This window comes from Mus caroli, unplaced genomic scaffold (genome assembly GCF_978045245.1).
Source record: "Mus caroli unplaced genomic scaffold, Mus_caroli_1 scaffold_9, whole genome shotgun sequence".
NCBI lineage: Eukaryota > Metazoa > Chordata > Mammalia > Rodentia > Muridae > Mus > Mus caroli.
The window spans coordinates 50308376-50334032 of NW_028227264.1; the positions used below are offsets into that span (position 1 = coordinate 50308376).

At 39.6% G+C, this 25657-nt stretch overlaps 1 protein-coding gene across 1 annotated transcript in view; it reads right to left on the reverse strand.

The window, feature by feature from the left end:
• Window positions 1-3317: 3317 nt before the first annotated feature.
• The window catches only part of Ros1 (ROS proto-oncogene 1, receptor tyrosine kinase), a 125813-nt gene continuing 103473 nt past the window's right edge, over window positions 3318-25657 (reverse strand). The window contains exons 38-44 of the mRNA XM_085843349.1: window positions 24292-24356; window positions 23269-23398; window positions 18152-18249; window positions 17360-17560; window positions 16154-16288; window positions 8927-9090; window positions 3318-3880 (exon numbers count right to left, since the gene is read on the reverse strand). Of these exons, the coding sequence (XP_085699475.1) occupies window positions 3570-3880; window positions 8927-9090; window positions 16154-16288; window positions 17360-17560; window positions 18152-18249; window positions 23269-23398; window positions 24292-24356 (1104 nt within the window). The 3' untranslated portion in view covers window positions 3318-3569. The remainder of the gene's footprint in view (window positions 3881-8926; window positions 9091-16153; window positions 16289-17359; window positions 17561-18151; window positions 18250-23268; window positions 23399-24291; window positions 24357-25657) is intronic.

The window sequence follows — 25657 nt, forward strand, 5'->3', positions numbered from 1 at the left end:
TCAACCACATGGATGCCTAGTTTTCCTTACAAAAATGCAGAAGGGGGGGGGGAAGATGCCACTCGAGCTGGAGAGATGGCTCAGCGGTTAAGAGCACTGACTTCTCTTCTGAAGGTCCTGAGTTCAAATCCCAGCAACCAAATGGTGGCTCACAACCATCTTTAATGAGATATGATGCCCTCTTTTGGTGTGTCTGAAGATAGCTACAGAGTATTTACATATAATAAATAAATAAATCTTTAAAAAAATGATGCAACACTATATTCAGGAAAATTGAAACTTATTGGTGTAAAATATAGAAACAACATAAATAAACATGGCTTCTAAGAGACGAGAGATAAAGACGGTGAGGGCGGCAGTAGGCTTGTGCAGAACATTGAATGTGAGACGGTCCTAAGGAGGCGCTTAGGAAAATAAAGGACAGCCAAAAAATGAGTAATTTTCACAGGAGAGAAAGCTGGAGATGGGCCAGCAGGAAAGGGAGTGAGTGGGACGGGAAAGCAGGCTGCCCTCTAAAGAAGCCCCTGGGTAAAACTTTCATTTCTCTTACATTTGTCTGTAGAGAGCACAGAACAACTCCCATGAGTTGGCTGTTTCCTTCCATCGTGTGGATCCTGGGGGCAGAACTTAGGTCATCAAGCTTGGTGGTGGTCATCACCCTAACAGCTAAGCAACCTCACCAGTCCTTGAGTAAAGCCTTTTAATTAGATCTACAGGAACATGTTAGTTTTGTTTAGGTAAACTTTTGTTCAGTTGACAAGGCTAAACTCTGTGTGTGTGTGTGTGTGTGTGTGTGTGTGTAAGGAGGCCATCCTGATGTCTTCTCCAATTACTCCTTGGTCTCTTTTGGTTGCTTTTAGTTTTCCATTTGCTTGTTTTAGACCCCACTGGACCTGTAATTCACTGCTTCAGTTAGGCTGTCTGTCTAGAGAGCTCTGAGTATCCTCCTACCTCCGCCTCCAGTGCTGGGCTTACAGGGGCACAGTACCACCTTAAGCTTTCTCCATGGGTGCTGGGGACCTGAACTCATGTCCTCTTGCTTATTTAGTGATTACTTTTCCTACTGAGTCCTGTCTCCAGTCCTGATTCTTCTAAAAGACTATTTCTTTTCCCTAAACAATTTTAAGTGAAAATTAGATTTACCAAGGCAGCTATTTCATATAAAACGTTACCACTCACAGCTTGTATGTTTGCAAGGATTGTTTTCCCCATCTCTAACATTCCCAGTCATACCTTGGAAATGAAATTTTTTCAAAAAGCTTTTCTTTTTCTGTTAAAAGAAAAATTAGTGAATCCTACATTTTAACATGTGCCAATTTTCCCCACTGCATATTTTTCCAGAATTTTCACTTGTAGAACTCTAATTATATAATCAACAAATCAATTACATATCAACAACTATTTTTATCTGTAACAGTTTACATACATGATTTCCTTTTATTTTGTGTTAAATATCTCTTGCTGTATTATCTTTCATGAATGAAGACTGCTGACGTATACTAAGGTGAAACAGAAGAACTGTACTGCCTATTCCCCCACAGAGAACTGTGGATTCTCTGCTGTCCAATTTGTAGTGAAAATGTATTAGAAGGCAAGTCTAATTTAAAAAAAAAATCGCATTTTCCAAAACAGAGATCTATGGAGCTGAATGAATGAATCCCAAGTTACAGGTAACAGGACTTTGACTTCAAAGTATTTACTGAAAGGGTTTGGAGGCCATAGGGCAGGCAGAGTCCCAGGAAGAACGGGAGGTCATAGAGCAGGAAGCAGTGAGGTGCTGCCAGCACAACCAGTCCAGGCTGCCTGTCCCAACTGCCAAGGCAGATTCCCTCTGCTGTCTCTGCTGGCATGTACTCTGAGGGAGCAGGCTGGGTACATGGATCGAGGAAAGTATTGTTTGCCTCGTTCCTGCAGGACATTCTGAGAGAGGGAACATGACCGAGTTCCCACTCTAAGAGTAGTGTAGAATTCTTCAATTCAGGGAAAGGGTCTCATGTCCTGAAGTGGTAAAAGGAAAGATAGCTTTCCACCAGAGGCTCCCATGGGCAGAGAGGAAATAGTCTGCCTTGGTCAAGGGAGAATTGGGTGTGTGGCAAAGTGAACACAAATTCTGTACCTTCCATCCCCAAACTAGGACAGTCATTTCTCTGTGTTCATGTTCAGTCAGTCTCCTAGGTAACTTTTCAGGCTCCAGGCAAGTTAAAGATTGTCAAGAATGGAAGCAGATTTGTGATCTTCCACAGTTGTTTTTAGTAAATGTTACAATCAACAGGTAGCCTATAAATGGCAACCAAAGAACACATGGGCTAGGAACATAGGTCTAGCTACTGTACCACTCAAAGCCTAAGATGTAAATGTGTAACTGTAAAGGGAAATTTATTCCCAAGGAAAGCGTTTTCCTGAGCATTGATTGTTTCAATCGTCCTCATGTAGTGGTTTATTATTCTATGCAGGTGATAAAAATTACACGGTTTGAATTAAAAGTGTACAATCACTTACATCTGATTTTAAGGATAATTTACTCTAGAATTTTAATATAAAATAGGTCTGACAAGAAACAATGATGAGTGAGTGTGAACGCATGTGTGTGTGGTGCTGGAGACAACCATGGGGTTCACTCATGCTAGTCAAATGCTCTTTGCTGAGCTACATCCCAGTCTCTTCTCCAAAACAATCCTTACACCAGTTTTCATGGTGGCATAAAAATCACAAGACAGGGGCTGAGTAGGGTCAGGGGTTCGGTGAGCTGTCTGTTCTTCCAGGGGGATGCAGGTCAGTTCCCATCATCCACTGTGGCACCTCACAGCCACCTGTAACTCCAGTTCTCAGAGCTCCAACACTCCCCTCCAGCAGGCAAACGCTCACACACAGAAAATAAAAAAAATAGATTAAAAACCATTTTTTAAATCACAAGATAATTTGTATGCCACCTAAAGACCACAAAAATGTCAAAGTTTGAGAACCAGAGATTTTCGTGGTCCCGTTTTTGCTATGCCTAATGCTGTTCATCCAAGCATCCAAAATACAAAAGGGTTTACCGTGATGATTAAAGGGGATATTTTATTGGAATAATAGCGTGACAAATGATTTCTCATGGCACATGGGCTGGCCCCTCCTGTGTGTGTCTCTAATTGTTTCCTGCATCCTCTTTAAGGTAATCTGCAGTTCAGGTGGTCCTCAGCAGACTCCCACCCCACCCCCATGCACAGCCTTGCATGAACCTATTCCTGTCACTACCCACTTGGCAAAGATGTTTTTACTGCACCCCAGACATCAGGGTGGGCAGTACTCTGAAGTAAAGGACTTCAGAAGAGAGGAACAGTGATGTTTTCCTCCCAGACTTAGGATTTGTCTTAGGGATATCCAGGTACACAAAGGTTCCTCTGATAATCCACTGAAGATTAGGTAAAGAGAACACTGAGTGAAACCAAATGGCTCTTGGAACCAAGATCAGAACTTAGGAACTTCACTGTGTCAATTCAGAGTCAACTGCCACCACAACTTTATTCTTTTCTGCAAGTAACTTAGCACGATGTTGATCTCAGTGCTGTATTTCCTACGAGACACTATTATTCAGACACATCTCCATGTTCACTGTGAGCAAGACAGGCATAATTCAGGCCTTCAGACAGGCCAGGAGAGCCGTAAGCCACCTGTGGTTCCTGGAAGAAATCTTTGTCTGCCTGTGATTGCTTCTTGTCTTTCTTCAGATCACATGACCCAAGTTCCTTAGGGCCTAGAGGACCCTCATAACTTCCTTCACCTTGGCTACATTTTGTGGCAAGCACCATATAATTTAATCCTTCTTGGTTCTTGGTTTCCATCAAGGCAACTGGCATCGTATCATCTGAATTCAAAGTGACCATTTCATCATCTTCACCTGTGAGAGAGTATAAAAGTTATTGCAATGTCTACGTAACTTCTTTTGTTTGTAATAATAGTATATATTATTATATGTATATGAACTGGGCTATATATATATACATATACACACATATGTAATTTGCTTGACAGTATCTTATGTGGATGGATAAATGTTACAAAGAGAAAAATAAATAGCACCTGCTCCCTGTCCTTTAGACTACAGCATTCTAGAAGTGGACATGTCACTGTAGGTGCTGACATGCAATTATGTAAAAGACTATATAGAATGCTGTGATAATGCAGACATGAGAAACAGGTGAAGCAGGTCACTGCCTTGTGAAGAAGGTTAGGAGCCCCATGCCAGGCATTGCTTGTTAAGATAATGCATAAGGTATTACATAGTCTACCAGAAGTAAGGCATGCACTGCTTATCTGTAATACAGAGTTGTTGCTTTTTAGAATTTACCTTCAGATGGAAAGAGATGGACAGTGAACCAATAGACTATGGAGAGCAGTGGACAAAGAAAGGACCTAGAGAATAACAGCATGCGAATGAGCTGCCATTTTAAATAGCAGTCACAAAGTACCCATGAATGAGGTAATATATTATTTCTTGAAGATTTCTATTGCTATTATTATAGAAAGTTTTTTTAAAAATGTCTGTAGTATATACTGTCAATTCACTTAGTTAGTAGAAATGCAGATTAAATAAGAACAGTGTCCATAGTTCTTCCATTTTGTTTTGTTTTGTCTTTTTCTTCTTTGCCACAGTAAGGAGATTGATCCTAGGGCCTTAGTCATGCTGCCTGAGTCATCTACCACTAAAGTACGTCCCTGTTGTTCTGTAAGGTTTTCAGACAGGGTTGTCCTGAGTTTCTTAGGCAAGACTTGAACTCATAGCCCTTCTGCATCAGCCTCCTCCCAAATTCAGGGGTAATCGGACTGTGCCACTAGGCCTGCATCCTCCTTTAGCCCTGTATTGGCTCAGCTTCATGGTACTCTAAGAGCATTGAGAAGAAGGACCAGAGAGCAAGGCTTGAGAGTCAGGAGTGTGCTCAGTGAAGGAACAATAGGAATCCAATGTGGCTGGTCATCTTCAACAGTGCACACAAGGGAAAGTGCACACCTGGATCAGTTGGGTGGCGAGGTAAAGGAGGATGATGGTGACATGAAGTATATTAGTAGTTATATTGATTATTGTTCAAGTTAACCTTTATAGAGCCCTTATTATGAACTGAGTAACATTCTAAGCCATAGGCATGTCTTAACTTATTTTTTTTCCTTATTGCTTAGGTAGTCTGAATTTAACAGATGAGGAAGATAAGGCACAAAGAAGTTCAATAATATGCTTAAGGCCATCCAGCTAAAATGAGCTTGTGTCCTGTTGTGTCTCTCTGAGGGGTGGATTGAATTTCCATGCTGTGTGAGAACAGTGGACCCTTCATGAGATGCCAAGTTTGCCTAACACCTAGATTCTGAGTATCAAGGGACAACCCAATTTCTACTAACTATGTGAATTGACAGTATATACTACAGACATTTTAAAAAAAAACTTTCTATAATAATAGCAATAGAAATCTTCAAGAAATAATATATTTAGCATTGAGTCATTCAGCAGCTCCAATCAAGTTGCTCCTCATTAAGATAGTCTTAAGAGGCTTAGAGAAATTACAGGGGTTACCCCTACAGTTTACACCTCTCCACTCCTGTTAGCTGCTTCATTGACATTCGTTTAATCCATTCAGTAATGTATTGGAGTGCTTCCACCAAGCATAACTTTAATTATTTTGTTTTGATGAGTTTGAGGGAGTAAAAAAAAATCACATATATTAAACAAATAAATTTCTTTTTGCAGATTATACTTCTGGGTGCCTAAGAAAAACCATTAACTACCTACTTCATCGGTTCAGAGTGCTGGCAGCAATATTTAGTAACTTGACCCTGGCAAGCTTTTAGCAATTAATACATCTTGTTGCATAAAGAGCTCTGGAGAGATGGTGGTGATGGGGAAGGTTGTTTTGATACTTCTTTTCAAAAAGTATTCACTCCAAAACCTACAGATCAAAGCTAAGGCAGATATTGTGAACAAAGGTGGCAGGCACTCAGGAACCTCTTTGGAAGGGAAATATTAAAATAAAGACTTCCGAGTAAGACAGGGTATTTAGAGGCGAGACATATGCCGGCTGACTGGCTATGTTTAGAACAGCACAGGGCATTGAGATTTGTTTCCTGTAGAACTCTTTGAGCTGGTGAGGTGATGTTTACACAAATGTTGGGATGAAGTCACTGGGATATTTTTACTAGGTGCCCAGATACGTTACTAAGTCTCTCTCTCTCTCTCTCTCTCTCTCTCTCTCTCTCTCTCTCTCTCTCTCTCTGTGTGTGTGTGTGTGTGTGTGTGTGTGTGTGTGTGTCTGTCTGTCTGTCTGTCCGTCTCACCTCCCCCTTCCAACTCCTTCTCCCCCATTAGGTCAGTAGGACCAAAGCATAGACATGGTGTCACTGTTATATTATTGCTATAATCCGACAGTGCTTCATTTTTGAAAAATGGAAAAAGTCCTTCCAGTGACTTTCTTGGTTTTTTTTTTATGTCTCCCACAATGATAACAAAGACCTTTGATGCTGTGTTAAATATGCTTATTAGTATGCAAAGAAATTAATTATTTCTCTCAAATTATAAATAATGATTACATTCAGTTTGTCTTATAGAAACTGCTTCAGCGTTTATATCTTTGCAAATGTGCAAACATCACCCTTCACTGTTTCTTCTCTCATTCCTGCCTCTTTTCTTCAATCATAATCTTGACCGTCAAATATTCTAGTGATTCCCAACTTCTTTCCATTCTTTAACTTCAAACAGCAGAAAAATGATTTCTCTTTTACTACAGTTAGATTTCTATCAGCCCAGATTAGTTTTTAAATCATTATAGCTTGACTGTTAAAGATTCTTACCTCATTATTCCATGTGCTTATGTCTGCTGTCTACTTCTCTGATTTTATTAATGATATCTATTGGTTTCATTTTTTTCTAGAAACAAGGTGTCTTAGTCAGGGTTTCTATTCCTGCACAAACATCATGACCAAGAAGCAAGTTGGGGAGGAAAGGGTTTATTCGGCTTACACTTCCATGCTGCTGTTCATCACCAAAGGAAGTCAGGACTGGAACTCAGACAGGTCAGGGAGCAGAAGCTGATGCAGAGGCCATGGAGGGATGTTCTTTACTGGCTTGCCTCCCCTGGCTTGCTCAGCCTGCTCTCTTATAGAACCCAAGACTACCAGCCCAGGGATGGTCCCACCCACAAGGGGCCTTTCCCCCTTGATCACTAATTGAGAAAATGCCTTACAGTTGGATCTCATGGAGGCATTTCCTCAACTGAAGCTCCTTTCTCTGTGATAACTCAGCTGTGTCAAGTTGACACAAAAATAGCCAGTACACAAGGTCTCACTATGTATCCATGGCTTTCCTGGAGCCCCCTATGTAGATACAGCTGCCTTTGAAATTGTGATAAGATCTTTGCCTCCTGAGTGCTGGGATTTTAGGCATAGGCCACTACATTGGACTTTATTGCTCATTTTTAGAATTTCAATCCTCTCTGACAACACAAAATAGTATCCAAATCTGTCAGGTATAATCAAACCAAAATGGTGCATGATTTCTAGCCAGCAGTCAGAATAAGCTCTTCTGTTCTGCCTGGCTGTTCAACCCTTCATTGTGGCATAGCCCAGCGCACGTGGGAAGATACTTTGATGTCAGCGTCATTCGTTTCCTCCCTTAGCCTCACAGGTTAACTGTTAATAGGTCTATGGAAATTTCTAGTAGAGCCTTAGAAAAAGATAACCTCTCAGGCCTACTGGAGCATCCTTGTGGTTTTTTATAAAATACATTTAATACACCAGGTAGGAAAGATTCCATGAGTAAAGACATGCATTTTTAAAATATATTGCAAGTAGAGCCCAGCACACTTGTACTCTTAATACTCTTGAGGTGCGACAAGAAGGTTCATAGTTCAAAGTTGTGCTGGCTTTAGCAAAAATGGCCCTCATAGGTCCATAGTGAGTGGCACTTTTAGGAGGTGAGGCTTCATTGGAGTAAGTATGGCTTTGCTGAAGGAGGTGTGTCTCTAGGGGTTGGGCTTTGAGGTCTCAGATATTCAAGCCTAGTGTGACAGTTCTCTTCCTGCTGCCTCGGATCTGATATAGTCTTTCAGCTACTTTTTCAGCAACATATATGCATGCATGCCACTATCATGGCCATGGAGTCTCTTCCCAGCAATAGAAACCCTAATTAAGACAAAAGCCATCCTCAGTTACATAGTGAGTGTGAGGCTGGCTTGGGCTATATAAGGGACTGCCTCAAAAAAATTAGAATAATTAAATAAATTATAAAATACAGATCAACTGTAACTTCTGGAAGAGTGGCTATTTCTGTAGAATTCACCCACTCCTTCCTTCACTAGTACTCTGAGTTTCCATGACAACACTACCTTCGGGTTTTCCTCTTCCTTTTCTGTTATCTCCTATCCATGCCCACCAACTTGTGGTGCCAGTCCTTCATATTCATGCATACCAAACTACATATTTTCCGGAAAACATACAAATAGAAAGATATTCATTAAAGTAATTAGAATGGTTGCTTGGCAGGAGGTGGGGGTGGGGAATGGAGGAAGTAGAACCAGAGAAGAATATGGAGACAACCCAACTAAAGAGATAAACAAAATAAGGCAGAAGCCCCGAAGAGGCCAATGATGATGTCATAAACAGAGAGTCTATAATTATCTAAGTTCAACTCTGCAGTTGAAATACAACTGATGAAGGGTAGGGAGGCCATGAACAGACTGAAGGGAAACAGCCTAGTATGCAAACTCTACTTTTTACTACCTTAGACAAGCAATGATCTCTTTCTTTAATTTTAATACACAATACAAGGCATTTTCCAAAGAGGTACACAACAAACAACATAATGGTGCATATTATTATTATTACCTACCCTAAAGTACCTGCTGTGTAGAGTTCATTGTAACCTTGGGAGAAACACTGTAACACTGGGGAGAAGGGAGCTCACCTTCAAAGCCTTTGTTGATGACTCCACCAGTGGGAGCTGCTTCTCCACAATGAGAAACATTGTTTAAGAAAACATTTCTGAATAACTGAAGCTGGTCTTGAATGTTATGGAAAGTGGGTCTTTGGTCAGGTTCTTGAGCCCAGCATTGGGACATTAAATTCCACCTGGACATGTGGGTAAAGATGGAAAAGTACATGATGACAGAATGTTGCTACTGATAGTCCTCGGAAGGACATGTTAGAGAGCCAGAGTTGTATCCAGCTCCCCATGTTCAATAAAAATGTTGACACATTATCTCAGTGGTAATCAATCTATGTTAACAGATGGGTATATAGATGTTTAGGAATGTTTACTTAGCACATCAAGGAAAACCTGTTGAAGAAGCAGAGGGTTTGTTTTTTTAACTTCACAGAACAACAAAACAAAAATCAAAGGTCTACATAAATGTCCATTAGAAGAGAGAAGGAACCCAGATTTGAGCTCAGGGCTATTCTTCATACACTTCAAAGATGAATTCGGACACTCTCAATTCACCAGAGTGAATAGCAGGTTGACTGAATTGCCTTTCCCATACAGCACTTATTACAGCATATATCCATTGACTTGTAGATTTATTAGACACGTTTTTTTACACCAGCATAACATTTGGAGCTAGGGTTTCCACAAGTATGGCTCCTGCCTTCATAGGTGACATGTGTATTAAATGAAAAAGAGTGACAATTTATCACACTGCAACTCAAATGAAGGGGGACAGGGAAGGTAACTCTCTACATATTGTCTTTAGTTAGATCTTTTATAGAGTTCTCACCTAAAAGAAGATAATAGTGCAATTTAAGATAGTGTACTATACAATCTAGTTCAGTTCATCGCTCTAAAACATCTTCTTAAATAATGGTCACATTTTTCTATATGATAAATAAGTTTGTTTCATTTCTGGGCTAGTCCCACCCCCTTTACCCTTTTTTTTCCAGATAGTATCAGGGTGTCTGCCAGGAAAGAAAGATGTGTGCATATTGCTGTGTAGCAGCACCGTGAGTGATTCTTCCTAACCTCCAGGACTGATCATCCACCCTGTATACATCTATAACTACAGACGCTGGTAGCTCTACAAGGTGTCGGGGATCTTCCCCCTTGGGCAGGATGTCTGTCGTCTCTAGCCTCAGGCTTCTCTATGACTCTGTCATATCTTGAAACTGTAGACAAATATCAGGAAAACCACTTATTTCTGCCGGATTCCCACATGAGACTGCCAGTCTAATTATCTAACTCTGAACAAATAGTTCACAGCATATGGGGAGCAAAGGAAGTCTTGAAGTGCAAACTTGATTTTCTCTGTCTGATGCACCATTTTACCTTCTTAACCAAGATCAGTCTCCGCATGTTCAAAATGGGAGATTATTTGCTCAGTGCTCTCTGGCTCATCCCTGCAAAGGGAAAGCAGTGGTATTGTTCCTGGCCTTGAAGTTCTATGAAGTCCTCTTCTTCCCACACTAGTCCAAAACTTACAAGCAATGAGGCGTCTGCTCCTTCCTTTAACAGTGTAATCGTTAGCACTGTTTCAGCAGCTCAGACTGGTATTTTACTTGTTAATAAGAGGCTAAGGGACTCTAGTCGGCTCTGTGACTTCCATCATTGGTTTTCTGAGCTACTAACTTTTCAAACATTTAGTTATTTTTGAGAACTTCATGCATGAGCACCATGTATACACCATTTCCATCCCTTCCCCCATCTCCTCCCGTGCGCCCCACTCCTTCTCAACAATTTTACAACCTTTGCTTTTTAATTTTTAATTTTAAATCTAAATTGTCATTTTATCATATACAATAAAATTTTATTGCATACAATAAAATTTTAATTATTCTTTTAAATTTTTATTGTTACACACATGTAGAATCACACATACCTACAAAGTTCATTTAACACTGTGCATGTGTACATGTGTTTAGGGCTGACCATTTGAGTCTGAAGTGCTCATCACTGGAAAAAGCTGATTCTCCCCCTCACTAGCTATTCATTCCTGTAGCTCTTCATCCAGAGGTAGGACCTTAGAAAAATTTTAAGCCCATGTTCACAAATCAAATTGAGCAGTTCCTGTGTAGGCAAGGACATTGTTAAGATTACATGGTTATAGCTTCCCTGTCATATCTAGAAGACACTATAACCAAGTACACGATTTCTCTTTCCTTTCCTTTCCTTCCTTCCTTTCTTTTTTTTTTTTTTTTTGATTTTCAGAAATATGAAGCAAATTAAGGATAAACAGAGGAATAGATAAATAAATATAAACTGAGAAGTATTTAAAAGTATTACCACTACCACATCAATAGGAAATATGTATAATTCAAATTGTGTTATGTGCTTCAAAAAGTACAAAAGAAAGTAAACACATGCTCTAATAGATGGGAATATTTCTGGCGGGTTCCTCTGAGGGCCCTTCTGCAAGGATGCCATTTAAGCCTATGAACGTGTAGAGAGAGAACATGCTAGTCATTGGATCAGGGTATGTGCAGACGTCAGGCAGTACAAGATGCATGTGGAAAGTCCTACATTTGGAAAGAGCTCAGCACATTTTATCATCTGAAAGAAGGCCAGAGTAGCTGAAGTGCAATTGTAGAGATGGAGGAGAGTGAAACAGCATTAGAAGGGGAAGCAGGATCCTGTAGGTCTCAAAAACCAAGAAAGGAGCTATTGGAGGTCTTAAAGTACACACACCACACCTTTAAAGGACCATTCCAGCTGACATATGGTGATTGGGATGTACAGGAGCCAAGTGGAAGCTACTGAATAAAGACTAAGAAACATTAAAATTTGGACTAAGTCATTGACAATGCAACTGGAGCAGAATTATATTCAAGCACTAGATGGCAATTACCCACAAGTCATCATAGGTATTTATTTAAGTATTTATTTTAGGAACTATAATGCAGTCTTGAATACATTATAATAAAAACTCCACTTGAATTTATTTCATTTCTAGACATGTAGACATCCACGTTAGTGCTAAGTGTCAGGGTATTGTGAGAAAACAACATTGGATGTTTTCTATGGGCTGGGCTGGTGCCTTCAAGGGATGGATAGTCTGGCTACAGAATGCCAGACTTGGCTTTATTTTTATTATGTTAGAATCATATCTGAGAAAGAACTGAACGATGAAATCTATCACCTCCTCTTTTATAATCTGTGCCTTGTAGGTGCAGAACAGTACTCATTGATTTACAGATAGACCATTAGAGATAAGATTATAATGGATACCAGATTGTGGATCCTAAGGCATAACTAAAACATAATCTGGATAGCTAATCTAGACATTTCCATAAGAATTAAGATTAGAAAAATGGAGTAATTCTTGAGGTAGCATTTCTGAAAATAGAGAAATGATTGCCCAGATACTGACAAAATATGTCAAGCCGTTGCGCTTCAGTTACAGAGTTTTAGCCTCTCTGAAACCTACTTAATGGACACTACTTGTAGGTGTGGAAGGAAGAGGAAGAAAAGAGAAGAGAGTGAAGGCAGCCATCCCCAGGGCTGACAGTTACTGGCCCATCACCCACACACCTACTCTGAGCTCCAGAAGGGGTGCCCCTTATTGTATCTATATAATTTCTTTACATAGATATGCTTAATGTTTTTATCTAGGAAGGCTTTTAACTTGCCTTAGTCATCACTCTTAACCTTCTAGATGACAAAACATGATATTCAAGGACCGTCTGTCCCAGGAGGCAGAGACAGACATAGAATAAGGGGAGAGGAATTACATAAAGCTGCAACAGCTAAAAGTAAAGAATGTAGACTCAAATAGCAATAAACTGGCAAGGGGGTGAAATGAAGAGGCTTTTAACAATTTAATAATCCTAAGAAAGCTTTACTTGGGTCTTTCAAGTAAATTAACAATTACAGCTGTGGCTGGGGGTGTCTTCTTTCCAATATTCATGTCATTGCTTAGTACTGTACATTACACACCCCTAATGGCACAGTAACATTGTGCATTGTCCTAGATGCTTTTGCTATTTCTTGGGTTTGTTTAAATTTGTGTGGGATGGTTGTTCTAACTCTAGGAGAGTACCCGCTATACTTGGAGTAATTCACTTGACTAAGTCCTGGGCTTCAAATCCTTCCGCTCACTAGTGTGACCCTTTGATCTTCTTTACATCTTTACTTTTGTTTTGTTTTTGTTCCAAAATAGCATGAGACTCGTTAGCTGTGTTCAGTATTACTCTTCATGCATATTAAAGTCCTTGGATTCACGAAGTCATTGAAGTTAGACAGAGGAAAATGTCAGCATCTTTTACATTTAAGCAGGCAAGTGTCTGTAACTATTTAAATAAGACACATAAAATACAAACTTCAAGAATTCCTCTTTTCGTTGTGTCCAATCCCAGAGAGACTTAGAATTCAGTTGGTTATTTTTAAGAGTTGAAATGATGTTACAGCTCCACAGCCTGCCATTGTTATGTCCTACATCTGAGGGTCTCAGCAGCAAGTCTATCACTGTGAAGTGTCCATCCCAGGGCCCCCAAAAGCTCTTGCTTACAGCAGAATTTCCCTTTGATCCTATTTCTTCACAGGAATGGTGTGGTGGTTGTTCACAGTAAAATCTGGAGAGAACACCATTGACTGGTCTTTCCTCTGTACACCTGAGCCTCCAAACAGAATACAGGAATGCTCTGAACTCCGCATTCCAGCAATAGCTGAGGAGAGCAGGGTATCAGAGCTCACCTGCCCCAGGAATTATCCAGGTGCTGAGAATTTAGGTGGCGAGTGGAAGTTGCAACGTAGCTCAGCACAGACCTTCAGCCTCTAAGCCGGGCCTGTGATCTCAGAGACATACTTCAAAAAAAACTTAGTTCCTCCTGGGCTCCCAGGAGAGTAGTTAATCTTTATCATGACAACTTAAGGCCATGGCCAGATTGAATGGCACAAGGGCTCTACTTCCCAGTACAGCTTGTTTCCGTGGCAGCTGAACTCTTCCCAGGGTTTTGCAGAGTCACAAAGTTGGAAGTATTTCTCGCTTTTTAAATGATGTTCAAATTAATTTCAAAACCACCAATGAGCAACCTTGGTTTCAAGAAAGTATATATAAAAAGTATATCAACACTCAATGGTATTTTTGGAGGATTTTGCTTGTTTGTTTTACTTTTTCCCATAATACTTTGGCCTTTTTTTTCCCCCTACAGGTCTTTTGCCTATATATGATGGTTTCTATGAGATTTCTGTATTTGCTGTGTGTGTGTGCCTCTGAATGTATTTATGTCTCTTGTGCTTTTCTTTGAAGGATCCTTCGTGTTCATTTGTTTTGGCCTGATCAGTCTATTTTGTTTTTATTTTGTCTTATTTCATTATTACATCTGTTTTTTTCTAATGAGAGAAATCAAAAAAGGTATGGATTTCGGTGTGTGGGGAGTTGAAATAATCTGGGAGGAACTGGGGAAGGGGAATCATAACCAGAATGTATCATCCGAAAAAGAATCTGTTTTTGATTTTAAAAAAGGGAAAAAATAGGTCAATAATGTATTCTATTGAGAATACACAAAATATCATCTTTTCCCCAGACTCCTAATAAGAACATTCTAGTACCCCTTCCCCCTGAATTTTAATACCTTTGAATATAGCAAAATCTGAGATACAACAGACCAATTTGTCCTCAGCTCCATCATCCAAAAATAAATGAACACAGGAGAAAAGTATAATTCAATAATCTATTTCTTAAAAGCGTATTCAAAAGTATTTCATGATTATGATGAGACATGTTGCATGCTTCTGGTGGGAGGTAATAATGTCAAAGGCACAATTATAAGAGCATAAGGAACACATTGGGTAATTAAAATTCTAGAATGAATTTCTCAGTGTTTGAGATATGAGCAAGAGGTAGAAAATAGTGATTAATTTTCCAACTGTGTAATTAAAATTTATTGAATGTTTGAGCATACTCATCCCCCCCCAGTCCTAAATTAAATGTCTAGTATAATTTATTTAAGTTAAAGATTTTTCCCATTATGCCCCAAAAGACTCAGAATTCAGTTTAAGGTGGTGCTATCAAAGTGGCCAAGTGTGTATATGTCTGAAGGATTTAAAGGCTGAATCAGCAACTTGTGATAAATTATATCTTTTAGGTGGAAGATTGAAATAATGCAGAAACATCCCCCAGTACCACAGCCAACCAAGGTGCCCAGCTCTTAATCATTCCTTGGCTCAAGTCTAAATAGTCCTCGAAATAACACAGCACAGTCAAGGCAGTGCAACCATGGTGTGCATCCGCATACTGCTAATTCCTTTTGCATTTGTCTGTACCACACAGTTTAGCACTTTATTACTTGTTGGCTGGCCATCTGACTGCTGCCTCTACCATCTCATCCAGAGTACATTCCAAGATGCACAAGAGCTGTGGCCCTGGCGTGAAGATCTCTGTGTATACATGATGTTTGGCATGGCAGTGTATGTGTAATACTTCCTCATTATTTGTTGGGGTTTTTGTGTGTTTGTTTTTTATTAATCTTCTGGGTAAAACACCCCCTTGGAAAAAGTTCCAAGGCTTGATATTTTTGTTGATATTGTCTGTGGGAAGTGAATATGTATTCAGCATAACTGAATTAGTTTTCTTTTGTAATCAAGTTCAAATCACTCACACTTGAGGGGTTTCTATTAGAACTCAGTAGTGGCCAGAATTAGTTTGACCAATTCATTGTGTGGTACAACATTAAATTATAGTTGTGTGTTACTGTATGTCACAGTAATTTTGGGTTAAGTGTATAAACAAATCTGTCTATACAATTTTTAGTAATACTATATCTCATTGATCAGCATAAGCTATATCAAAAAGACAACTGGACTTTTAACTAATATATTTTTATGTAATACACTATTTTAAGGCAAAGATTAAGATCGTATCCAAATAAAGACTCTCAAAGTAAAATGAAGAATTATGTATACACACACATGCGCACATGCATGCACACACATGGAGAGATCATATTTATTTAAATTTACTTACTATGACTACAGATATATTATAATCTCCAAAAATTTGTATTGAAGTGTAATACAGCACATATATATTTTTAAAAGCCATAATGTATTGAGTAAATTAAACCCACCCTCAGTTTATATTTTATGTGGGATGTACAAATATATAAATCCCAGGTTTTCTTTTAACAAGCCATACCAGGGAGCCCTAAGACTACATATGCACATGTTTCAGTTTTGGGGGTGCTTACGCTAACATAATTAACTTACAGATCATCAGGACAATTTCTTGGTGGCTCCAGTCTCCCTCCTGCTTGCACATAGTTTAAAACATCAAGGTTGGAATGCGCTGGATAAGGTTGATGACCAAGAGTTAAAATCTCCCAAACCAAAATTCCAAAGGACCTAGGAAGTTAAAGGGTTCTCTTTAATTATATTTATTACAAACATCAGGTTTACAGTAGCTTCTCCAACATCATTATTCCTGGGGCTACAGGGGCTACTTTGTGATTGGCATTATTGACCTTATAAAAAGCAAATAGGAGACTTAAAAGGAGGTTGATATTAAGAAAAAAGTGGAACAAGAAAGACACTGTGGATGGACCACATTTCAAAGATGATAAAAAAAGGCTTGGGGTGGTGGCACACACACCAAGAGCCAGACATCCGTACAGCACAGGCGCACATGTACTCAGAGATACAAGCGCACAAAAGCACATGCAGGGAGGTGAGCAGGAGAGCTTGTCACCATTTCCTCCCCCAGCCCTGAATGTGAAGAGGATAAAAAGATGACAAACACAAAGAAGAAAGTCATAAATGAAAACAGATTGCTGAGGATAAAGTTTCTCCAATGGCTTAAAATTCACTGAACAAATCTACAAACTTTTAGCAGCTCAAATCAAAAGCTAGGAACCAATAAGCAAAACCCAAAGTATCAAGACCCAACTTCCCCAGTGTCCTACATGTTTTCATGATCCATGACTTCAAGTCTATTTATAAACTAGTGATGACACATCCCCTGCAGGAGGTATTAGGGGCACATGAATGTTATTAATAAGTACCACTTCTGCCAATATAAATACTTTGGTATACACCATAGCTACAAATATCTACACCTTCCGTGAATAGCAAAATGCTTGAAAAAAGTGAGTCTACTTCGTGTAGAATTTTAAGATCGATTATGAAAGAATTGAGAGAGCGGTGCAAAGGATCTGAGATCCATAATAGTTATCTTGGACCACTAGCCTCAGGTGAGTCACTAAACCTCCCTACACACACATATACACATATGAGAGGCGGGGGGGGGGGGAGAGGGAGAGGGAGAAGGAGAAGGAGAGGGAGAGACAGAGACAGAGACAGAGAGACAGAGAGACAGAGAGACTAAATAAAATACAATTTAAAAACAAGAACAAAGCTAGATAGACGTCCTGATATTTAACAGGTTTTGTCCGTTTTCCTGTGTCCTATTTAGCTCACCATACATCAGACTGAGAAGTGAAGATTCCGTCCATCAAGTTTTCAGGAGCCATCCACCGAACAGGAAGCAGGCCTTCCCCTCTCTTTCTATAATAATCATTTTTATAGATTTCCCTTGCCAATCCAAAGTCACCAATCTTGACTACCCGAGGACTGGTGTAGTCTTTCACTGATACAAGGCAATTCCGAGCTGCCAGATCCCTAGAATAGAAGTTACATTTGATAATGATAAACAAATATTCCAGAGATCATACAAGGCTAGAAGGTCGGGAAAGAAGGGAGACACCTGATGATTAATAATGATTGACAATTTGATAAGATTCAGAATTCCTTAGGAAATAGAACTCTGGGCATGTCTGTAAGGGGGGTTCCATATTGGGTAGGTTGAGGGGGAAGAAACCCACTCTAATTGTGGACAGCTATACCATACAGTTCAAGATTAAATAAAAAAGAGCATGTCATGTAAGGACCAACATTCATTCCCCTGCTGTTCCTGAGTACAGATTTGACGTGACCAGCCACCACACACTCCTGATGCCATGACTCTCATACCATGATGGACTGTTCCCTCAAAATATAAGTAAAATAAGCCTTCCCTCTCTTCCTTAAGTTACATTTGTTGGACATTGCTTTTCTCACAGCAATGAGAAAAGTAACTAGTACAGAGACTCTTTACTATAATACTGCTGCTTTGTAATGAATGTGTTTAGCTCTCTAGTGTGGGCTTCCCAAACTACACATGGTTGTCACGTGACTACCCAATAACCTTGAATATCTAGAATCTCATAGTACCTGTGAATGAAGTGCATCTGCTCCAAGTAGACGCAGCCTTTTGAAATATCTACACACAGCTCTACAAGGTCAACCAAGGTGAGTGAAGGGCCATGAAACTATGAGAGATAGAGGAAACATTATATGTAATTTTTTGCCTGGCATAAAGTCCATGCACATACATATGAATATATATGAATACATATGCATATGTGAGTATGCACACTAGTATATGATGTGCTAAAGAAATTTTTTTTAAAGATTTATTTATTTATTATATGTAAGTACACTGTAGCTGTCTTCAGACACTCCAGAAGAGGGCGCCAGATCTTGTTACGGATGGTTGTGAGCCACCATGTGGTTGCTGGGATTTGAACTCTGGACCTTTGGAAGAGCAGTCGGGTGCTCTTACCCACTGAGCCATCTCACCAGCCTAAAGAAATTTTTTATGGTTACAAGAACTCAAGAGAAAAACATACAAATATACCTGGCAGCAAGCTATATTTGTAAATTTGAAATCTAGTTCTGCCATAAATAGGTGAGTTTTCTTATTAATTAAGCACTTTACTTATATGTAGAATGGGTCTAGTACAATGGACTTTTCAAGATTTAAAATAAGGCATATAATATTGCTAACATAAATAAGTGCTTAATAAATGAATGGTGTCTGATCTTATAGAATTATCAATAAACTTAAAATTAATAACCCATGCTGGCTAGATTAATGATTGGTTTAATCCCTTTTGAATTTTTTAGTCAGGACAATAAGATTGTTCTTCATAAGATACCCCCCCTGGTGTAAATTGTTAGTAATATCATCTTTTTACATTATTTTTTATCTGTAAGAGCCATCACAAATATAGAGAAGCTTATACTCATTGCAAGGAATTCTAGTTGAAAACAAAAGCCAGTCAAATTTTTATTAGTAGCACATGGAGAAAATTCCAAGTTGCTGCCTGGGGGCCACAGTCAGCCTTTCCATATCCCTGCAATTACCTTGGTTCAGGCCTTTATCATCCCTAATCTGATGCATCCAAAGACTTCCCATGTGTCCAGCCTCTTGTCTTTTCATTAGCTTCCTGGTTTGCCTCATTTCCTGTAGAGCCAATTATCAGGTGTTGGGCACAGCCTCATGGCAGCCCCAGGCTGCGTCAGACTCTCTCTGTGCCCATTAATTTTCCCTTTGCTTCTCATCTCAGAAGCGGCACTTTAGTCTTTTCAACTGTTTGCCCTTCCTTACATCTGCTCTGTTTTTTAACCCTCCTCTTTTCTCCAACCTATTCTTTCCTCACTAGAAAAGACCCTTATTCTTGATATTGCCCACATCTCTCACTGAGCATCTCACATGACTCCCAACCTCACACAGTCTTACAGTCTGTCAGTTACTCATGCAAAGGTGATGCCAAGTGCTGCCCCACTGCTTTGCTCATGTCACAAAAGCAGAGGATATCTTCATATTCTAGGACAGAATACTGCCTTGACCCCATGGCTCTTCTCTACCCATGGCTGATTCACCAACTATATCCTGCTGTTCTAAAGGAGTCTTTCTTTGGATTTCAAAAGCTCAGGAAGAAAAGATACGAATACTATATCTGTAGATTCGAAATAAAGTTCTACTACTAATTCCTTGAATTTGCTTAAATTAAGTAAGAAGGCAATTTTCTTATATATAAAATGAATTGAGTATTCATTCAACTGACCTTTCAAGATTGAAAATGAGATATGTAACATAGCTTATATATAGCAAGCACTGAATAATACCCCTTCTAAATTGGATCCATGATATACTTATGTCACAACCTATGTCTGAATCCTGTCAGATATCCTGACTGGTTGATGAGCTATTGTGTGAACAGAACCCTATGAGCAAATCCCACTTTACTTGTAAACACTTTATGACTCTTAAACTTCGTGCAGGATACGAGCACCCTTCTAATACAATTTCCAAGATGCTACCTACCTGAATACCTAACCATGTCTCTTATCCCTTATAACATGTTGGAGTACCCCCCACACCCTATATTTGGCCCCCTTAACATTAGATGCTGCCATCACCTGCCGCTTGTTGTATCTTGCTGAACTCTCTAGTCATATTAAAGTTTAATGAAGGTCTATCCCTGCAAATGGTAATCATTCAATGAGGAAGTGTTTGTTACTCTTACATCTCCTGCCTTGGTTTTCTCCAAAACATACTAAGTCTTCCAGGTAGCAAATGTATAGCCACCTCAGCTTTCCCCAACTGAAAATTATACTCCTTCCTCCATGGTCCAGCAATGTATTCCATGGTAATTGCTTTTTCTGTTTCCTCCCTTGCATGAATGGCATAGAAAGGCACAGACAATGTATAACTATGGCCTACCTGCAAGGACTTTGAAATTTTCCATATGATATTTATTAATAAAATGCCATGTGAAAAGTTCCTTTAGAGTAAAAGTCACAATCTCTGCTGTTCTACCATTACAACCCAAAGAGAAGTTGGTAAATTTGACTGCATTTGGAAAACATCATGTTTACTTTTACATAGTTATTTCATGTTTTTCATCTCAGTATGATCCTAAAACACCAAAACTTTAAAAAAATAATAAAATAAAATAGGAAGTGTTTGTTTCAATCCTTCATTTCATGGGTAAGAGAGCTGACTGTCCCAAAGTAAAAAAAAAAAAAAACAAACTAAGCAACCATTTCTGGGTCTCACTGCTGTTAATATTTATGCTGCCATCACAGCAAAACATCAGAGACAAGAAAGTTATCCATGCTGCTGATTCTAGCATAGTGCTTCTGAGAACTCCTGTATGGAGATGACTGGTCACAAGTGAATAAGCACAAAAGGATGACGCGTGTGTGATATTGTCATATGGGACACAGCACCCAGCAGCATCTTGTCTTCCATAATGAGAGTGCAGTAAGTCCTAGGATAGCAAACCATGGTTATCCTGGAGCAAGCACCACCACTGCCTGTATGGAGGAAGTGTTGAAGAAATAAACTAAAGTGCTGAGTTACAATGTTATTCTGTTACAATTCTCTGTATACTTACAATTCCATCAGAGAGCAAATGACGAGGAAAACATCAGACAGTGCTTAGGAACTAGCCCACAGGTGAGGAAAGTGAAATAAAGTCCTCCAATCATAATACTTGGCTCTCTCCATTGCATGTAATGACGAAACCTCATACAGATGTAAACCCAGATACTGAGACGTGGGAAAGTCCAGTAACCATTGTATAACAAGGGAAAAATCCCTCCTGTGTGTGATGGTAGGGGCAGTGAGGCAGGTGTGTGAGGAACTCTGTGTTAAAGTCTCTTCCATTTTAGAAAGTGCATAAATTTCCCTTCAAAATGAAAAGACACTGGGTACCAGCATAGGCAGAGCATTGGAGAAAATAGGCAAATACCAAAAGACATCTGCAGGCTTAGAAGTGTGTATGGGATTGTGTACAGCTTCCTGGCTTTTACATAATTCACCTTGCTACATACTCTGCTTAGCCATATAGTGCTTAAAAAGAAAACAAATGTTTTAAATCTATAGCTTTGCCTCTTGTCTTCTCATCCAAGGTATAAAGTAGGATCCTGCAGGAAAGTCATTTCCTGGCTTCATCCAGCATGCCAGAGTAGTTCCTGGATCCACAGTGTCATGCACTGGAAACAGGATGGATGACCTGGAACCACTGAGAGGGCAGTTCTGGAGAGCAGAGGTTGTAGGGGTGAATGTCTGGAGGAGGGGAGCAAATAGGACACTGGGTAGATAGAATGAGAGAGGATGCATAAAGTCAAGAGTTTTGCTTCACCCAAAATAAGTTTTTGATGCCATTGGAGGACACCAAGAAACAAGACCTACAAATCAACAGGACTGATGCACACATGAAGTCACAGAGGCCATGGCAACATGTGCAGGGCCTGCATGAATCTGCATCAGATGTAGGCCATAGAGCTGAAAGGGGAAGTAGACATAAGCCTCTATTCCTAACCCAGAAGCTATCTCCAATTAATAACTGCTTGAAAATAAAAGTTTTCAGGCTGGAGAGATGGCTCACCGGGTAAGAGCACTGACTGCTCTTCTGAAGGTCCTGAGTTCAAATCCTAGCAACCACATGATGGCTCACAACCATCCATAATGAGATCTGATGCCCTCTTCTGGTATGTCTGAAGACAGCTACAGTGTACTTAGATGTAATAATAAATAAATCTTAAGATAAAAGAAAATGAAAGTTTTCTCACTGGGAAAATAGCTAACAGTAAGTGGCTGAGAGAAAATGGGCGACAGAAAGCCACCAACCTCTACTGAGGTTATACACATCTTTGGAGGTTCCTTGTCTCATGTTGTCTTCTCAGGGTTTTTATTCTATTTTATCTTAATTTTTATTTTGTCTATACATTTTTACCACTTTTTACACTACAGATCATTTGCATATAGAATTTTTTTTTAAAATGGGATTCCTGAATGTGGATCTCTGAATGATTCTCGTGCCATTGGGGGGTGCGGGGTAAGAATGGTTCCTCCTGTTTGTTTTGTCCAGTTCTAACCTGATAGTTGTTGTTTTATCTTATTATATTATATTATAATCACTTAGAAGCCTGTTTGTTTTCTAATGAAAGACAGAAATGGTGTGGATCTGGGGAGGATAGTAAGGGAAGGACTGGGGGGGTATAGAACGACGGGAAACTGTAATCAGGATATACAATATGAGAAAAAAAATCTACTTTCAATAAGAGGGGCAAAATGAGCCAAAGGAAAATCTAAATAGCTCTGTTGTCCTGAAGAGGCAAGCTATCCCTGATCCCAGCAAGAGCAAGGACAGCAGCTCCATCCAAAAGCAAAGATTGGTAGACTTTAACATTGGAAATACATTTTGGGTATAGACAGAGAAATTCCACATAGTTCCTGTGCTGGGTGTAGGGTGTTCTTCTGTTTATAAGAGATTTGTTTTCTCATTAAGTACTAAAACCAGACTCCAGTATTAGCTCAGGGTTCTAATTACCCTAATCTAATAGGAAGAAAATGTGCACTTTCTTTCTATAGCTGCCATCAAAGTGTCTTCCACCAGCTAAAACTACTGTGCATTGAACCTGAAGAAAATCAACAGGAAGTTCTAGCGATTTGCTTTAGGAAGCCAACCCCACAGGTGCCACCGCCTACTTACCGTTGTCCCCCGAGCTTTGCGCAGATAGCTTAGAAGGTCTCCCCCTTCCATCAGTTCCAGAATAATGTACTGGGGTTCACCTAACAGACAGACTCCCAGCTGCTTCAGAATGTTGGGGTGATTAAACTTGCTGGAAGATGAAAAGACACAAGGCAGATGGCATGGCAGTGATAGCGGTCCCAGCTGGGGTCTTCATGGAACAAAGCAGTTCTTTACCCAGAACATCCTTTCAAAGCCCTCACTGATTTTTAAGAAGAAAAAGCTTGCCTATGTCCCGTGCGCTGGCCTTAAGGAGAGAACATGGAAACCCCTCGTGGCCAGTGCATCTGAGTAGAATAGAAGGGTTTATAAAGAAATAATGTTTCTCACCATATGGGTTTAAGATGGGGAAAGAAAGCAATTTTGACTAATAGCCTTCTTCAAGAGATAGGTGAAAGCATGCCTATGTCATCACAATTTTGTCAAATGTCCTTTCCCTTTCAGGGAAACAACTCAGATCCTCAGGTTTGGGCCTCTGGGTTGTGAAGACGCCAGAGTGAGTAAGGCTCAGTCTAACTAGAGGACCCAGCTTGACTTCCTGTGAGCTTCTGCCTGCTGCTTCTCCTTAAGATGTCCTTGAGTAGTTCTCATGACTGCCACCTGCTGGAACCTTGCTGACCAGTTCTAGGCAAGATATACTCTTGCTAATATCAGAACACATAAAAGAACATTCTTCCTGGGTCTGCTTGACCTCATTAAGAATTTGGCACATTGTAAAAGCAAAAGAGCTTCAGAATTTGTTTAATTGAAGATGAGAGATGGGAAGACCATTTGCCTGAGAACTGCCTACCCAGGCTCTGAAGATTGGCTTCTATGAGATATTTAATGCTACAGATGTGTTTCCTTTTAAAGTTTTTTGTCCACATTTCTTTTCAGGGTGATCTGATTGTTACTGGGTCATTTGTGTTGTTAAAAATGCAAAGAGAAAGGAAATCTTTGTATCCATACTTGTCAGAGAAAATCACTGCATGAGCTATGCCATACCTCATCAGGTGTGCCTCCTTCAGGAACTCAATCTTCTCCTGGTCTGTTGAACCTTTCTTCAAGGTCTGTGAGAAATGGAGGCAAGTCAGAAGTCAGATACTGGGAGCCCAGTGGCTTAGTGGAGTCAAGGTTTTGTTTTACTTTTTTGTTGTTGCTTGTTTCATTTTCTTTGTTGTTTGTGTGTGTTGGGGGGGGTTGTTTTTGTTTTCTTTTGCTTTTGCTTTTGCAATACCTACTCTGAGATCTAGAACTAGATAACAGATATAGCATGCACTTATGATCTGTGCTCACCTATTGATACTGTATGTGGTTTCTAAAACTACCACTCTTGCTACTGTTTAATCAAGACTATCTCAGTGAACTAGGTAAGGGGTGGAAAATCAATAATGTGAAGTCCCTCTGAAAAATGAATGTTTCTTATTTTATGGGATTTTAATTACTATATTTTCTATTTATTTTATGTGTATGACTCTTGCCTATAGGTATGTTGGTACAGCACAAGTGCACAGTGCCTATGGAATTCAGACGAGATCATCGGATCCCCTGGGATTGGAAGGACAAATAGTTGTGAACTGCCATATGAGTTCTGACCATCAAAACCACATCTCCTAGAAGAGTAGCCAGTGCTCTTAATGGTTGAGCCCTCTCTCCGTATATGGAACTATATAAAAAATTTAAAGACCCACTAATTTGGGCATCAATGGGTTAGCATATTTTCAGATTTTCTTCTCAGTATCTACTTTCCCACCTTAGTTGAAATCACTCCCTAGTTCTTTGTAGGTTTTTTTTTTTTTTTGAGGAAAGTTGCCTGTTACTAGTCAATACATGTGAGTTAATTGTGAGAATCTATTCCAAAGTCTCCAATCTCTCTGTCATAAGTCATGGAAGGTCATCATGAGCTGGTTCTCCAATCCCTTTGCCATTAAGTTTCAGTTCCAGGCAACAAAACAAAAGAGAGAAACTGGTGTGGTGGAGAGGTTTATAGCAAACTTCTGAACAATACACATAAAGTACCCTACCTCCTCTCTCTGGTCCTAATACAGAGATGATGCCTTCCTAATTCTTGGCACTCACCTGTCCTTATGAGGCAGTAAGCAAGAATAAAGTGGAAACGGATTTCAGAAATGGCAACACTCAATTGGAACAAGTGCTGGCCAGTAGTCATCTCAGCACATAAGAAAATAAATATGTACGTAATGGGCTCAGACCAGAGGAAGTTAAAGGAATTTTCAAGTCTATAATTTGGAAATGGAGAGAATTTTACCAACATAGATTGGCCAGCCTTAAAGCAGAAATTGCTATTAAGTAGTGACCATGATATTTAATTATATGAGATTGTTCAGCCCTCTATCAAAAGGAAATGATA